This window comes from Mobula birostris, chromosome 23, assembly GCF_030028105.1.
Source record: "Mobula birostris isolate sMobBir1 chromosome 23, sMobBir1.hap1, whole genome shotgun sequence".
In the NCBI taxonomy this organism is placed as follows: Eukaryota; Metazoa; Chordata; class Chondrichthyes; order Myliobatiformes; family Myliobatidae; genus Mobula; species Mobula birostris.
The window spans coordinates 26,341,591-26,359,072 of record NC_092392.1 but is presented as its reverse complement, the minus strand read 5'-3'; the positions used below and the strand labels follow the sequence as shown (position 1 = coordinate 26,359,072).

The 17,482-nt window shown below is 43.9% G+C and overlaps 1 protein-coding gene across 2 annotated transcripts in view; it reads left to right on the top strand.

Moving 5' to 3' along the window:
• Nucleotides 1-12,397, top strand: part of ankrd16 (ankyrin repeat domain 16) — a 30,474-nt gene extending 18,077 nt beyond the window's left edge. Inside the window, exons 3-7 of one of the 2 annotated variants that reach the window (XM_072241370.1) lie at nucleotides 78-120; nucleotides 708-816; nucleotides 4,680-4,841; nucleotides 10,455-10,533; nucleotides 12,206-12,397. In XM_072241370.1, the coding sequence (XP_072097471.1) occupies nucleotides 78-120; nucleotides 708-816; nucleotides 4,680-4,841; nucleotides 10,455-10,533; nucleotides 12,206-12,366 (554 nt within the window). In that variant the 3' untranslated portion in view covers nucleotides 12,367-12,397. Of the gene's footprint in view, nucleotides 1-77; nucleotides 121-707; nucleotides 817-4,679; nucleotides 4,842-10,454; nucleotides 10,566-12,205 lie in introns of both variants that reach the window. The other variant, XM_072241371.1, reaches the window with a different exon arrangement.
• The last annotated feature ends 5,085 nt before the right edge of the window (nucleotides 12,398-17,482 follow it).

The window sequence follows — 17,482 nt, the reverse complement described above, 5'->3', positions numbered from 1 at the left end:
GAGATATGTTTGTTTGTGGACAGTATTGCAAGAACAATGTGAATTGATCCAGTCTGCTTTTTGTTTCTGTTATACAGCTATGCATGGGTGCTCTGAGGTTGTGGACATTCTTCTGGAAAGGTAAGCTCACCTTCAAACCAGAAGAAATATAACCACAAGACATAGGAGCAGAATTAGACCATTTGGCCCATTGAATCTGATCCGATATTCCATCATGGCTGATTCATTATCCCACTCAGCCCCGTTTTCCTGCCTTCTCTCCATAACCTTTGACACCCTGACTAATCAAGATCCTATCAACCTCCGCTTTACCCAAAGATTAAGTCCATTTATCACCTCTCCCTGGTTGTCAGACCTGCGGTGAGTCTAAATAACAATAGAATCAAAGAAAATGTATGCACAGGACATAAGAGGCTGTAGATGCTGGAATCTGGAGAAAAAACAAAAACAAAATGGGTGAGGAATTCCACATCTGTGGAAGGATATGGACAGACAATATTTCATTTGGACTGCCATGCACAGCATGTCTGAACGACTACAATTCCTGTAGTAGTGATGTCCACTTAAAGTTGGGTAGGGGTTTCCAATATTGATCTGAACATGATGAAAAGGCAACAATATATGGTGATGTTTTCTTAGTGAGAAACCTGGAGCTCGTGGTGTCCCACTTACTGCTGCTTTGAAGTGCTGTTCTCAATTGTTTGTAGGTGTGGTTACGGATCAGACGCCAAAGACAGCTGTGGTGTTACACCATTCATGGACGCTGTGCAGAACGGCCACATTGGGATTGCAAAGCTGTTGCTAAAGAAACACAGGGTGAGTTGAGACCTGAATACAGCTAACTGGTATGTAGAGCCTATTGGGTTACAGGGCTTGGATGTGTTGTAAAGCTTGTATCTCAAAAATCAGTACAGGACATCACTCTGCCCTGTGGAATGGAGCTGAAGATAGTTATAGGATAAGAGGTGTCTTGATGAAGGTGTCTTGAAGAGGTGTCTTGATAAGAGGTGCCTTCAGGGCATAGATCAATCAGATAGCTAAGGACTTTTTATTTTATTTAGAGATACAGCACGGTAACAGGATCTTCCGGACCAATGAGCCTGCGCTGCCTAATGAACCTGTATGTCTCTGGAACATAGGAAGGAACCAAAGCACCCAGAGGAAACCCACATGACCACAGAAGAATGCACGAACCCTAACCCTAACCCTCACAGATAGTGGTGGAATCTAACTCAGGTTCTCTGGCATTGTCGTGGCAGACTCTTAACCCAGCTTGCCGGTACGCTAACTACCAATGATAGAAATGTCGGGAGTGAACTGGGATCTGCATAGATATGTTCATGATGGTCTAGATGGACTTAGTTGCCTCAAGTCCTCTTCTGGACTGTTTTCCCAGATGGAAATGGCTAATATGAGGAGAAATAATTTTAAGGTGATTGGAGGAAAGTATTAAGTTTTTTACTTACTCTGAGTGGTGAGTGTGTGGAACACCCTGCCAGGGGTGGTGGTAGAAGCAGATACATTAGGGGCATTTAGGAAGCTTTGGATAGGCACATGGATGACTGAAAAAAAAGATGGAGGGCTTTGTCAGAGGGAAGGGTTAGATTGATCTTAGAGTGAAAGAAAACAGAATGTGAGTTGTTGAGTCCTTGGAACTGGTTTTGTTCAGGTATCAATTCAGAGTTGTAGTGAATGAAGGTATCCACATTGGTTCAGGAGCCTGATGGTTGAAGAGTAATAACTGTTCCTGAACCTGGCAGTAGGGGACCTACTAGCTCTTGTACCTCCTTCCTGATGGTAGCAGCTCTCTTTACTTCATCATATTACTGTATAATCATAACAACTTCAAGGACTTTCAGTCTTTGTGTGTAGTTTTTCATTGATTCCTCTGTATTTCTTTGTTCTGCTGTGAATACCTGCAAGAAAATAAAACTCAGGGTAGTCAATGGTGACATATATATTGATAATACATTTACTTTGAACTTCTGTTGACCCCTCAGTTTTCTGCACAGGCATAGGGAGGGTACTGAGAGGTGTGGAGGACTCTGCCATGTATAAGCTTGTACTCCTGTTTGTGGTAAATGTGGCAGAACTGGTTGACAGACTGATTAAAAAGATATGCAGATGCTCTCTTAAGCATTAAGTATAGAAGCAAGGAAGTTCAAGTTCAAATTTAAGTACAAGTTTCATTGTTATCAACCCTACCCATGAGTACAGCAAAATGAAACAGTAGTCCTCTGGGATCAGGGTGAAAAACAGTACCAGCAGTCACACATAGCACAAGGCACACATAGCACGTACAATTACAAAAGCACAGAAAAGGCATAAAGAGGTACAGCACAGAAGCAGGCCCTTCAGCCCATCAAGTCCTTGCCAAAACCATTTAAACTGCCTACTCCCATCAACCTGCACCGGGACCATAGCCCTCCATATTCCTACTACTATGTACCTATCCAAACTCCTCTTAAACATTGAAATCGAGCTCACGTGGACTACTTGTGCTGGCAGCTTATTCCACACTCTCACGACCCTCTGTGAAGAAGTTTTCCCTCATGTTCCCCTTAAACCTCGCCTTTCGCCCTTGAGCCGTGACCTCTGGTTATAGTCCCATCCACTCAGTGGAAAAAGCCTGCTTGCACTTAACCTATCTATACCTCTCATAATCTTGTATACCTCTATCAAATCTCCTCTCAATCTTCTGCGTTCTAAAGAATACAATCCTAACCTATTCAATCTTTCCTTACACCTCAGGGCCTCCAGACCTGACAACATCCTTGTAAGTTTTATCTGTAGTCTTTCAAACTTACTTACATCTTTCCTGTAGGTAGGTGACCAAAACTGCACACAGTACTCCAAATTAGTGCTCACCAACATTTTATACAAGATCACAAACGCTTTATACAAAGCTGTAAAACATACAGTCACAAAAATTAATAATATAGCCGCAGTCCCTGAGTTGTCATGGCATGAAGATTGCCTGTAGATTGATTGTAAACATATACAGCAGAACTCTTTTAATTTGCTGGTTAACTATTTGGAAATTCAATACTCAAGATTCAAGTTTATTTATCATCTGATCGTCGAAACATACAGTGAAATGTATCTTTTACGTTGACAACCAACACACTTGAGGATGTGCTAGGGGCAGCCCACAAGTGTCACCACACATTCCTGCACTAACATAGTATGCATGTCCACTACCCTCGGCAGGAGAACAGAGAACACAAGCAACACCACTTCCACCCTTCCACCCAGGCACCTACACAGTCAGCTAACCCCAGGACAGGCTGTCTTCTTCAGCCTCTGGCCTCCAGCCTCTATGGACTCGGGCTCACAAACATTAGGCATTGACTTTCCTGATGGTTTGGTATCTGAATCCAGATTGAATGCTACAGGGTGCATTTTGTTTGAATAGATTATGCAATGAGCTGAACATTCTCCTTGTCTGTCTTAGTAAGTAAGGAAGTAATCCAGCTTACCCTTAAATATACACTCCAGCCACTTTATTACATACAGGAGTGGAACTTGTGGTCTGCTGCTGTAGCCCATCCACTTCAAGACCGGACTTAATAAAATGGGCTGTTGTGCACGCAGAGATGCTTTTATGCACATCGTTGTTATAACGTGTGGTTATTTGAGTTACTGGTGCCTTCCTATCAGCTTGAACCAGTCTCCCCTGAACTCCCTCAACGCTCACAGGATGTTTTTGTTTATCGCACCATTCTCTGTAAACCCTAGAGACTGTTGTGCGTGGAAACACCAGGAGATCACCTGTTTCTGAGATACTCAAACCACCCCGTCTGGCACCAACAATCATTCCACAGTCAAAGTAATTTATTTCCCATTCCAATGTTTGGTCTTAACAACAACTGAACTATTTGATCATGTCTGCATGCTTTTATGCATTAAGTTGCTGTTACATGGTTGGCTAATTAGCTATTTGCATTAATAAGCAAGTGTACCTAGTAAAGTGGCCACTAAGGTGTATCTTTGCCTGTTTTCCTTAGCTGCTGTATATGCCCATCATACCTCCCATCAGGTGTGGGTAAGCATGCCTGACAAGGGTCACCAGTTAAAAAAAAATAGAAGGTAAGCCCCAACAGCATGTTAGTGCAAGGGGTTTTACTTAGTGCCAGGTGAAAAAAATGCAAAAGCTGCCCAAAAGTTATATAGTTAAAAAGTATTTATAAATATACAGAGGCTTTCTCCACAACACAATTTGTCTTTAACTTTCAAATATAACTATTCACCAACCGTCAACTCCAAAACTCCAACCTCCAACCTCCACACCTCTTTCAGAACCCTGGGCTGTACACCATCTGGTCCAGGTGACTTATCTACCTTCAAATCTTTCAGTTTCCTAAGAACCTTCTCCCTAGTGATGGCAACTTCACACACCTCTGACCCCTGACACTCTGGAACTTCCAAGGACTGCAGAACAGGAGGATGAGGTGTGTGAACCACTAGGGAAACTAGACCAGGGACAGAACGAGGAGGGGTGACTAAGCCAGCAAAAGGGCAAGGTTAGCGGGAGAACTAGCATTGCCAACCTGTTCTGTCACATTGGCCAACATTCTGAGCACGCTCTGGTGTAGTCTACTCTGATGGACAAGAAAGACTGACATTTCTGTACCATTATTATTGTGGTGATCCACAAACCCATTGTCTACGTATTTCAGGCCAATATCTCAGCCAAGGACGCATTAGGAGCCCAGTCGCTGCATCGAGCTGCAGTAACAGCACAGGACAAAGCCATTCAGTTCCTGGTCACGGAGCTTGGTGTGAACATAAACGAGAGAGCCACAGATCTGAACCTAACAGCCCTGCATTACGCAGCCAAGGTCAGTTGCAGGAAAACTGCTGTATTGACTTACTGGTTTACAGAGCAGCAACGCACAGAAAGTTAAACTTAAACTGGATGATCCTCTATAATACTCAGAAATACATTCCCTCCCCAAATTGTCATTTTGGTTAAATTTTTGCGAAACTATTAGGTAATAAACAAGGACTACAGCATTCAATTTGACTCAAATGGGGTTTCCTGCTTTGCTTTTGTGCAGTTACAACTAATATGGTGCAAGTTCTCTTTGTGATGAAGGGTCTCGACCCGAAACGTTGACTCTTTATTCCCCTCCATGAATGCTACCTGGTCTGCTGAGTTCTGCATTTTGCGTATACTACTCCGGGTTTCCAGCATCTGCAGAATCTCTTGTGTTTATAACTTAGGATGAATCTGTTTACTTACTGAATATTGAAAGAATTGGATAGTGGACATGGAGAGAAAAAGTTTCAGTTGTGGGAATAAACAAAGTCACTTAACTCAGAAAACAGAAGGGAAATAGATATATCAGCATCTTTTCCCCAATAAGAACGGGGTATTTTTTTCCCCAAAAGAAGACCCAGCAATTTTGAAAGGCCTAGACAGAGTGGATGTGGAGAGGATGATTCCAATAGTGGGAGACCAGAGGTCACAGCCTCAAAATAGAAGGGCTCCCTTTATAACAGGAGGAATTTCTTTAGCTAGAGGGTAGTGACTCTGGAACATTGCCTCAGACGGCTGTGGAGGCCAAGTCAATGGGTGTATTTAAAGCAGAGATTGAGAGTTCTTAATTAGTAAGGGTGTCTAAGGTTATAGAGGGAAGGCAGGAGAATGGGGTTAAGATGGGTAATAAACCAGCCATGATGATGTGGTGGAGCAGACTCAGTGGGCTGAATGGCCTAATTTTATTGCTATGTCTTATGATGTTAAGGCCTTAAAGTTCAAAGTACATTTTATTATCAAAGTATGTATACCTTATAGAAGCTTGAGATTTGTCTTCTCACAGGCAGCTACAAAACTAAGAACCCCAGTAGAACATATTAGAAACAAACACCCGGTGTGCAGAGAGAGAGAGAGAGAGAGAAAAACAAATTGTGCAAGCAAACAGCATTCAGAACTGAAGTTCACAAATCCAGGCGTCACTGCAGGCAATCTCGACATCCACTGGTTGCAGGCACAGCCTCAGTCCAACACAGACTCGAGCAAACTCAACAGAGCTGTGAGCCGAACCAGCCAGTCTCTCGCTTGCGACCATGACTCCCCAACTATCTCAATCTGGCCCAGCGCTTAAATCATCCAAACCTCGGGTCATTCCTCGCTCTCAGACTTGAGCTCTGTCACCTCAACACGGCCAGTAGCTGACCTTTTCAATTCAGCTCGGCTCTTAAGTCGATCAAACTCCGGATCTTTCCTTGCCTCGCCTCGGCTCCCCCGCATTGAATTTGTCCAGCTTGACGTGCCGCAGCTGTCCTGCCCCAGCGAGGCTCCAGCCATGCCACAAAAACGCCAGATCACACAAGTGATACAGTTCATCTCCAACAGAGAAACCCCTGACCACCGTTTGCAGCAATCGTTTAACACAAAAAGTGCAAATAACTATTTAGTTGCTTTCTTTGTTTCATTGACTACCAGTAAGTTGTTGTTTAAACCAGTAAGTAACGCCAGCTTAAACTGGAATGACATTGTTCAGCTCTTTCATACGGCTGCATTAGTGAAATTTCCTCCTATGGCAGCCATTCTGTAGTTAGTCAGTTCATATAACTGATTGCAGGATGCTTTAGCATTGTACAACACTGTAGCTATCCAGTTGATCAGTTTATTCATTATGATTGTCAGGCCTAAATCTGTTTTCATTATTGAGTTGTACTGACATCTGGCTTGCCATGATGAAGCCCAATGCTTGTTGCCAGGGGATCCTTCGCAACACTTTTTAACAGAAGTTCTCCCATTTGTGAAGTCCAAAAATCTGGTTTTGTTAGGAGGTAAGGCCTTTTGCCGGATCGTTAGGCTGCACATAAATTGATAGAAAATTAATTTATTATGGTCACAGAACGAAGAACATTACAGCACAGTATACTGTAGGTCTTTTCCCATATAATGTTGTGCCGACCTTTTAACCTAGGGGTCCCCAACCTTTTTTGCATTGTGGACCGGTTTAATATTGACAATATTCTTGCAGACCGGCCGACCCGGGGGATGGGGGGGAGGGTTGCCAACGGACAAGAGTAGCAGTCAAATACGTTGGGTTTACCCCGAGAAAGACTACAATGACCATGAAACCTTGCGCGGGCACCAGTACGCATGCATGTACGTGCCGATTTTTTTCTACAAATCGATTTTGGCGAATCTGTTCGGGAGGGTGGGGTGTTAATCACGACCGGAATATAGGTGGTAAGTGGCTAATACACTCAATTTCATTTCTAAAAGGGTTTATCTAACGAATTTAATATTAAACACACAGCGCATATTTTCCTCGCCTGAATATAGTGATAAGTCAATTATCAGGGGAGGACAGGGGAGCTTGAAGTAAGTGTTGAATGAACTCCAGTAGAAGTGGTGGAGGCAAGTTCGATATTATCATTTAAAGAAAAATTGGATAGGTATATGAACAGGAAAGGAATGGAAGGTTATAGGCTGAGTGCAGATCGGTGGGACTAGGTGAGAGTAGCATTCAGCACGGACTAGAAGGGCAGAGATCACCTGTTTCCGTGCTGTAATTGTTAAATGGTTATATAAGTAAGTCAATAGCATCATAACATTTTAAGTAACATTTGGATGTTAAACACACAGCACATATTTTCCCCGTATGAACATATAAAATCATTGCAACGCACCAATATCGCTGAATCAGTGGGAGCCCTGGGCTTGTTTTCCTGCAACAAGACGGTCCTATCGAGGGGTGATGGGAGACAGCGATACTCGAACGGGGTTCCTTATGTCCAGTCTATTCCGCAGTTTAGTTTTCGTTGCATTCATTGCAGAGATATGTTGGATATGGAAGCAACGTTTTCCGTGCTTTCGTGGCTATCTCAGGATATTTAGCCTTGACTTTGATCCAGAATGCCGGCAGAGATGTTATGTCAAACATTTCAGCCTGCCGTCATTTGCAAGCTCGAGGAGTTGATCTTCTTCCCGCACTGACATGGATGACGCGCAGGTAATGACCTCGCGTGCGTTCAAGCTCAACAGTGGCCGTGACAGGGAATGAGGAAAGGTGCAGCTGACTCCTATCGCCAAATCATATTGTTTCCTCGCGGCCTGGTACTGGTCCGCGGCCCGGTGGTTGGGGACCGCTGTTTTAACCTACTCTAAGATCAATCTAGCCCTTCCCTCCCACATAGCCCTCCATTTTTTCTGTCATCCATGTGTCTCTCTAAGAGTCCTTTAAATATCTCTAATCTCTAATCTGCCACTACCACCACCCCAGAAGTGTGTTCCCTGCACCCACAACTCTGTGTAAAAAAAAATGTTTTTGACATGCCCCCTATGAAACTAAAAAATCCCAACGCCTTAAAATTATGCCTCCTTATGTAAGCCATTTCTACTCGGGGGGAAAACGGTTGTGGCTGTCCACTCTATCCATGCCTCTCATTATTTTGTACATCTCCATCAAGTCATCTCTTGTCCTCCTTCTCTCCAAAGAGAAAACCCTTAAGTAGTAAGGTACAGTGAAAAACTGTTTTGCAGGGGTACAAAGAAAGTGCAGTTCAGGCAGAGAATACGGTGCAGACATTGATGAGTTAGATCATGAGGTCAGGAGTCCATCTTGTCATGCAGTGGGAACTCTGTTGTACTCTTATTTATTTTATTGTAACTCAATAGAGATTTTTTTATGTCTTGCACTGTAATGCTGCATTAAAACGACAAGTTCCTCATGGCATATGTCAGTGATAATAAACCTGACTGGTTCAACAATCAAATAACCGCTGATGGAAACTATCCTTAAGCCTGCTGGTACATGCTTTCAGGCTTTTGTACTTTCTGCTTGGTGGAAGGGGGATCTCCCATTGGGCAGAAGATTTAAAAAAAAGCCTCACACTCGCAGAGTCTGCATTTACTTCAGCACTGAGGGGATCCTGAATAACAATTAGAAAATCTGGGCCATGCTCACTGTTGATGCATTTGATAAACCAACTAACTACCAGTGAAGTTCTGAAATTATTCATTCATCTAACATCTTTTATATGGTTGAATAAAGAATTACCTTATGTGTGCCTGACAAAGCAACAGTTCAATTCCCCTTTCTGTGGCTAACCTGCATTTTCAGGAAGTTTTTAGTAAGGTTCTGCACTTGAAGATTTTAATTAAATTTTTAAGTTCAAGTTTATTGTCATCTGACTGTACATATACAACCAAACAAAACAACGTTCCTCCGGAGCACGGTGCACCCACAAAACATATAGCACACACAGCACATAAAACAAAGTATTACCACAAAACGTTAATAAAATATAATTCAAAATGCATTAGTTCACAGCACAGGTAAACAGTAAACAGCTCGCTGTCTTGGTGACAAGTCCTCAGTGGCGTCGGGGTATTCATTAGTCTCACAGTCTGGGGGAAGAAGTTGTTACCCATTCTGGGGTCTTGGTCCTGATGCTCCTGTACTTCCTTCCTGATTGTGGAGGGTCAAAGAGTTAGTGGGATGGGTGGTAGGGATCCTCAACAATTCTTCAGGCCCTTCGTCTGTAACGCTGCCAGTAAATGTTGCAAATAGGTGGGGGGGTGGGGAGGAGGGAGAGACCCCGGTGATCTTCTCGGCAGATTTTTACTGCGCTCTGTAGGATCTTGCGGATCTTCCTTGCAGCTTCCATACCACACAATGATGCCAGTCAGGACACTCTCAATTGTGCTCCAGTAGAAAGTTATTAGAATGGGGACAGGGAGCCTTGCGTGCCTCAGTCTTCTCAGAATGTGTAGATGCTGCTGTGCCTCCTTGACTAATGAAGTGTTCTGGGTCCAGGTTGGATTGTATGTTATGTGCACAGCAAGTAACTTTGTGCTCTTCACTAATGTGCAATGGAGAGTGATTGACCTGGTCCTTCATGAATTCCGCAATCATCTCTTTTGTCCTGTCCACATTGAAACTCGAGTTGCTGTTCTCACATTATTTGAAAGTTGGAGTAATCCCTTAATGGAATACCCTGTGCTGGGGCAGGACTTGTAGGCCTCACACTCCCAATTGATTCCTGAGGTCGTCATCAAGGTTAATTAGATGCACAGACTTTCAGCAAGATCCTGAGGTGGGGAGGAAGTCTGCCAACGAAATTAAGAGAAACGGCAACATGCCAGTCAGTATGTAGCAGTTTAGGTCTCTGTCACATCCTTTGAAAAAGCAGAAATGAGGCGAAGGGTAGGAACAAGAGCTCTGGTTGCTGCTTCTCTGTAAGTGTGAAGAGGACTAGAAACTGATATTTGTGTTCAGCTGTTTGAAATGTTTATTTAATGTATTGACAATGCAGCAGTGTAATTTTACTCAAGATTTCACAGCAGTGTGCATATGCTGTTTACTGAAAATTAGAAACTTCATTCGTATGCTTTGTTAAGTAAATATCTATCATGAACAGCTCTCAAGCAGAAGATTAAGCAACACTTTACTTGCTGGCAAACCAAACTTGTTTTTTTGTCTTTTAAGGAAGGGCACGGAGGCACCATAGAAACACTGCTCACATTAGGAGCTGATGTGCATGCAAAGGATTCCAAAGGTCGTTCTGGTGAGATTTTCTTTCTACAAAATGGCCTGCCAGTAGGTTCACACACTAACATCCTCCATTTAACTGCCTCTTTAACACACTAATGTCTGCAATATTCGCATTTGTTACCTCAAAGTAACAGATCTCTGGAGTTTAACAGTAGATACTGAAAATAAGATTATGGTTTATTTTGAATCTGGTCAGTGATAAACAGAGTTATAAAGTACAACACAGAAACAGGCCCTTCAGCCCATCTAGTCTGTGCCAAAACCATTTAGACTGGCTGCTCCTATCGACCTGCACCAGGACCATAGTCCTCTATTATCCATGTACCTAGCCAAACTTCTCTTAAGCGTTGAAATCAAGCTCGCATGGACCAGTTGTGCTAGCAGCTCATTCCACACTCTCATGACCCTCTGAATGAAGAAATTTCCCCTCATGTTCCTTTCACCCTTAAGCCATGACCTCTGGTTGTCGTCCCACCCAACCTCAGTGGAAAAAGCCTGCTCGAATTTATTGTCTATACCCCGCATAATCAGGGCTTAATGCTTAATTTTGAGACTACGATTGTTTTTAGAGACCATTTTATGTTTATTGTTATCTACAATCTCATTTGGTGGGCAACCAGATCGGGAGAAATCAGAGCACCCAGAGAAATCCCACGTAGTCATAGTGAAACATGCAAACTCCACACAAGAGGTGTCAGAGGTCACAAATGAGCCCAGGCTGCTCTTTATCTGTATCACTGCACTGCCCCCTTTTGCAGGGAGTAGAGATTTCACCAAGTTCCTTTGCATAAAATGAGAAGCCTGTGGTCCATCGTGTCCATGCTGGTCAGAAAGAGGGCCCTTTAAGTTTCTCCAACTTTCCACCTCTCATTCCACAGCCAAAGGTTTGCTCGTCAAATTAATAAATCCAGGTTTCTGGCTTCGCCATCCTTTCAGGCTGAGTTGCAGCTCCCGCCACTTGATGAATGCCACCTTCTTGAGACATCGCCTGTTGAAGACGTTGTCGGTGCTGGGGAGGCCAGTGCCCATGATGGAGTTGGCTGAGTAGCAGGTCGAAGATAGATGTGAGGAATGGGAAGAGCTATGCTGTCTCTCCTTTTCCTAGAAGTGACTGCACAGTTAATCACATTTTAAAAAGTCAGCACAAGGAAAGATAACAAGTTAAAAACATAAAAGTTGAAATATAAAAGAAAAATAAAATGTGAATTTAAAAAATAGGAAAGAGTCAGAAAAGAAAGCAACACTTATATTCACAAAATGCTGAAAGAACTCATTAAGTCAGGCAGAATCAATGGAGAGGAATAAAACAGACAACGCTTCAGGCCAAGGCACTTCATCAGGATTCCTTTTCCTTCCCTCCACCTCCCCCCCCCCACCTTCTTATCCTGACTTCTTCCCCTTCCTTTCCAGTCCTGATGAACAGTCTTAGCCTGAAACATAAATAGCGTGAAGTTTTTGTTTTAATAGCCCTATAGTGAGCTTTTGGAAAAAGGCATTTTGCTGGGTGTGTAATGACCACAATCATTTTTTCACCTCGCTTCTTTGCCCTGGACACATTAAGTCTGGCAGTGATTTGACGCTAGTCACTTGAGACACAATCAATGGTGTATAGTGACTACATTTCAAAGTAACTGGCTGTCCTGAGATAAGAAATGACATTATTGTAAGTTTTTTTTCTCTTGCAGCTTTACACATGGCATGTGCGGGCCAGCATACCAAGTGTATAAGGCAACTAGTAGATGCTGGGCTGACTGATTCTCCAGATAACACAGGAAGGCTAGCAAGCCAACTGCTCAAGAAACCTGAAGCACTCAAGCTTCTGGAAGGTGTGACTGACATTAAATGAAAGATATTTAACCAACCTCATTTGCGGTTATTTCTTTCTACAAAAGAAATGTATCTACAAATAAGAAATTATGGTTCAGGTATCTAAAACCATGCTCCTCAACCACATTCAGCCTCTTACACAGGTCCTTCCAACAATTCTAACTCTCCAACTCTCCTCCTCACCTGCTTCTCTGCTGCTTTTGTTTTGGTAGTTTCCTTCACTGAAACGTACAAAGCAACAGGATGGATAAACAGAGGATACATTCACTGGGCTCTGCATTCAGAAGTGAATAAAATAAGGGGTTAGGCCTTTGGAGATGAAAAGAGTCAATGAATGTTGTTTACTTGGGTTTTCAGAGGCCTTTGACAGGGTGCCTCTCATGAGGCTGCGGTACAATATAAGAGCCCATGGTATTACAGGAAAGATACTAGCATGAATAGAAAATCAGCTGATTGGCAGGAGGTAAAGAGTGGGAATAAAGCGGGCCTTTTCTGGTTGAGCATTGGTGGCCAGTGGGCTTCCACAGGGGGTTGGTATTGGGACCATTTCTTTTCTCATCACATGTCAATGATTTGGATGAGAGTACAGATGGCTTTGTGGACAATACAAAGATAGGTGGAGGAGCAGGTAGTGTTGAGGAAGCGGGGAGTCTGCAGAAGGACTTTGACAGATTAGGACAATGGGCAAAGAAGTGGCAAGTGGAAAATAGGGTAGGGAAATGTATAGTCATGCACTTTGGTAGAAGGAATAAAGGCATAGACTATTTTCTAAATGGGGCAAAAATTCAGACATTAGAGGTGCAAAGTAACTTTGGAGTCCTCGTCCAGGATTCCCGAAAGGTTAACTTACAGGTTAATGTGAGCACTTGATGGCTCTGGACCTGTATTCAGTGAGGTTTAGAAGAATGGGGCGTGTGGGTAGGGGAATCTCATTGAAACCTATCGAATATTGTATGGCCTAGTCTTTTAAAGGTAGAGGAGATTGAGTATATTTTATGATTAACTCATCATGGTGCACAGACATGGCAGTTCTGCTCACCTGCCTGGAACATCTAGCAGTCAAACGTCCATCTGAGGGAGTTTTCCAGCATCAGCCTGGTAGCGGTGTACATTCTATCTCAGGCCAATGTCAGACAGGCACAGGAGGAGCAAAGCTCCATAATCAGCAGGCATGAAACAGTGCAGACTCTGATGCCTTCCCTATCATCCCATTCGCACACTAGAAAGTCTGATCACCTGGTTGTGCTTCTACTCCCAGTACTAAAGACCCCAGCACCAGTAGTGAGGACCAAGAAGGTTTGGTGAAGGGAGGTGGAGAAGCACTTACAGGACTGCTTAGAGTCAGTGAATTGGACGATATTTAGGGATCACCTTTGAATTTGAATGAATACACCACAGTTGTCATTGATTTCATTAAGACCTGTGTGGATAAGTATGTGCCTTCGAGAAAGTACCATTCATACCTAAACTAAAAGCGGTGGATAAGTCAGGTGTTTCGTAGTCTGATGATGGGCTAGATGTGTGGTGTTCAAGACCAGTGATCCAGAACTATACAAGGAATCCAGGTATGACCTATGGAACACTATATTAAGAGGTTAGAGGTGGAATTGGACACACATCAGCTCTGGCAGAGTTTGCAGGCCATTTGTTACAATGGGGTGTTGGGGGCGGACACAAGTGCAAGACACAGACATGGAGGTAACATTACCAGAATTGTATTTTATTCATAGTTGCCAGGAAGGCTGGAGAGCGGGGATTAGATGGACGTAAACGTTCTACAACAAACTGGAGGAACCTGGACTCAGACGCAGAACCTGGACTTACACGGAGCTTGGACTTGGACCCAAAGCCTGGACCTGAACTTGGACTTGGACTCAGACTTGGCCCCGGAGCCTGGACTTGGACTTGACTTGGACACGGAACGACAAAACCAAAGACAGACAATCCGTATCTTGGCTCAAAGCAGCGGCAAACGGCCTGCAAAACTCAGCTGGACACGAAACGACAAATCCAAACAATGACAGACAACTCATATCTTGGCTCGGAGTAGCAGCAAAACATCCAGCAATCCTGGACATGAAGAGACAGAATTCCCAACTTGGAGTAGCAGCAAACAGCCAGATATACTCAGCTGGAAACAAGATGACTAAGCCAATCAACGACTGACAATATGAACCTTGACATAGAGTAGCTCATGAAGCAGCAAATGGCCGGCAATCACTTAGCTGGACACAAAGAGACAGAATTCGCAACTCAGAGTAGCAGCAAATGGCCAGACCTACTCAGCTGGAAACGAGACGACAAAAACCAAACAATGACAGTCCATTTGTACCTTGGCTTGGAGTGGCGGCAATCAGCTAGCAAATCTCAGCCGGACATGAAAATGACAGAATTTGCATCTTGACTTGGAGTAGCGACAAAGCGGCCAGCAACTCAGCTGGACACAAAAACGACTGAATTCACTAAGCAGCCACAGGCACCGAAGCAACTTAGAGTCCACGATTATGGCCTTAATTGTGCATAGCCGCACTGGCTACGGTGACAAACCAGCAGTGAGTAGATGTAAGCCCGAATTTTATGCTGTTGGTTCAGATGAGGATCAGGTGCCCTAATCAAGGAGCCCAGTGGAACATGGGGAAAAGGAAATTAACTGAAGTGAGGAGTCAATGGACCGGACCGTGACACCATTACTTCCTACATAGTGAAACCTAACACGAATGGCATTGATGCTTCACTCCCAGATGAGCTCAACGCCTTTTATGCACAGTTTGAAAGAGAGAATAAAACTACAGCTGTGCAAATCTCTGCAGCATCTGGTGACCCTGTGATCTCTGGGTTTTGAAAGCTGATGTCAGAACATCTTTCAAGAGGATGAACCCTTGCAACGCATCAGGCCCTGATTGTGTACCTGGTAGGGCAGTGAAAACCTGTGCCAACCAGCTGGCGAGTGTTCAAGGACAACCAATCTTTCACTGCTACAGTTGGAGGATCCCACCTGCTTCAAATGGGTGACAAGCATACCAGTGCCTAAGAAGAACGGGATGAGCTGCCCCAATGACCATCGCCCAGTGGCACTCACACCTACTGTGAAGAGGTGCTTTGAGAGTTTGGTCATGGCTAGAATCCACTCCTTCCTAAACAGGGTTCTGGACCCACTACATTTTGCCTATCACCACAATAGGCCTACAGCAGATACAATCTCACTGGCTCCACTCATCCTCGGATCACCTAGACAATAGGAATACCTATGTTAGGCTGCTGTTTATTGACTACAGTTCAGTGTTCAACACAATCATACCCTCAGTCCTAATCAACAAGCTCCCAAACCTGGAGCTCTATTCCTTCCACTGCAACTGGATCCTTGACTTCCTCACAAGGAGACCACAGTTGGTGCAGATTGGAAATAACATCTCCTCACTGACATTCAACACTGGCACGGCTGAAACTCAGCTAAGTTTGGCAATGGCATTGCTATTGTTGGCAGAATTTCAGATGGTGATGAGGAGGCATACAGGACTGAGGTGGCTCAGCTGGTTGAGTGGCGTCACAACAACAACCCTACACTGGATGTCAGTAAGACCAGGGGATTGATTGTGGATTTCAGGAAGAGGAAGTCAAGGGGACACACACCAATCCTCATCAAGGGATCAGAAGTGGAAAGGGTGAGCAGTTTCAAATTCCTTACTGTCAACATCTCTGAAGGTCTATCCTGGCCCCATCATATTAATGCAATTGCAAAAGAAGCACAACAGCGGCTATATTTCACTAGGTGTTTGGGGAGACTTGGTATGCCACCAATGACCTTGCCAATTTCTACAGATGTAGAACTGTAGAATTCTGACCAATTACTTCACCGTCTGGTACGGAGGGGCCACTGGCTGGAATGGATGGGAAAAAACTGCAGAAAGTTGTAAACTCAACAGTTCCATCATAAGGCCATAAGCTATAGGACCAGAAGAATTAGGCCGTTTGGCCCATTGAATCTGCTCTGTCATTTCATTATAGCTGATCCAGTTTTCCTCTCAACCCCAATCTCTTGCCTACCCTTCCTGCCCTGACCAAACAAGAATCTATCAATCTTTGCCTTAAATATACATAAAGACTTGCCCTCCACAGCAGCCTGTAGCAATGGATTCCACAGATTCACTACTCTCTGACTAAAGAAATTCCTTCTCATCTCCACTCCAAGAGGACACCATCAATTCTGAAGCTGTATCCTCTGGTCTTAGACTCCCCCACCATAGGAAACATCCTCTCCACATTCACTCTATCAAGGCATTTCACCATTTGATAGGCTTCCATTTTCTCACCCTTCATTCTCCTGATTTCCTGTGAATACAGGCCCAGAGCCATCAAATGATCTTCATATGGTAAGCCACTTAGTCCTGGAATCATGTTCGTAAACCTCCTTCGAATCCTCTCCAGTTTCAGCACATCCTTTCTCAGATAAGGGACCCAAAACAGCTCACAACACTCCAAGTGAGGCCTCACCAGTGCTTTATCAAGGATCTAGTGATTCTTGAAAGATTATTACTAATGCCTCCACAATCTCTTCAGCCACCCCTTTCAGAACCCTGGTGTGTACACCATCTGGTCCAGGTGACTTATCTACCTGCAGACCTTTCAGGTTCCCAAGAACCTTCTCTCTAGTAATGGTAACTTCACACACTTCATGACCCTTGACATCTGGAACTTCCACCATACTGCTAGTGTCTTCCATAATGAAGACTAATGCAACATACTTATTCAGTATACTTATCGTGGACTCTAGCCTCCCCAGCATCCATCGTTAAGGACCCCATCACTCAGGACATGCCCTCTTCTCATTGCTACCATCAAGGAGGAGGTATAGGAGCCTGAAGGGACACACTCATCATTTCAGGAACAGCTTGTTCCCCTCTGCCATCAGATTTCTGAATGGACAGTGAACACATGAACACTACCTCAATATTTTTCCTCTCATTTTGCAGTACTTATTTAATTGTCCAGCACCAGAGGGCACCATCTCAGAATAGAGGGTCATCCCTTTAAAACAGAGATGAGGAGGAATTTCCTCAGCCAGAGGATGGTAAATCTGTGTAATTCATTACCACATACATCTGCGGAAGCCAAGTCATTATATTTAAAGTGGAGGT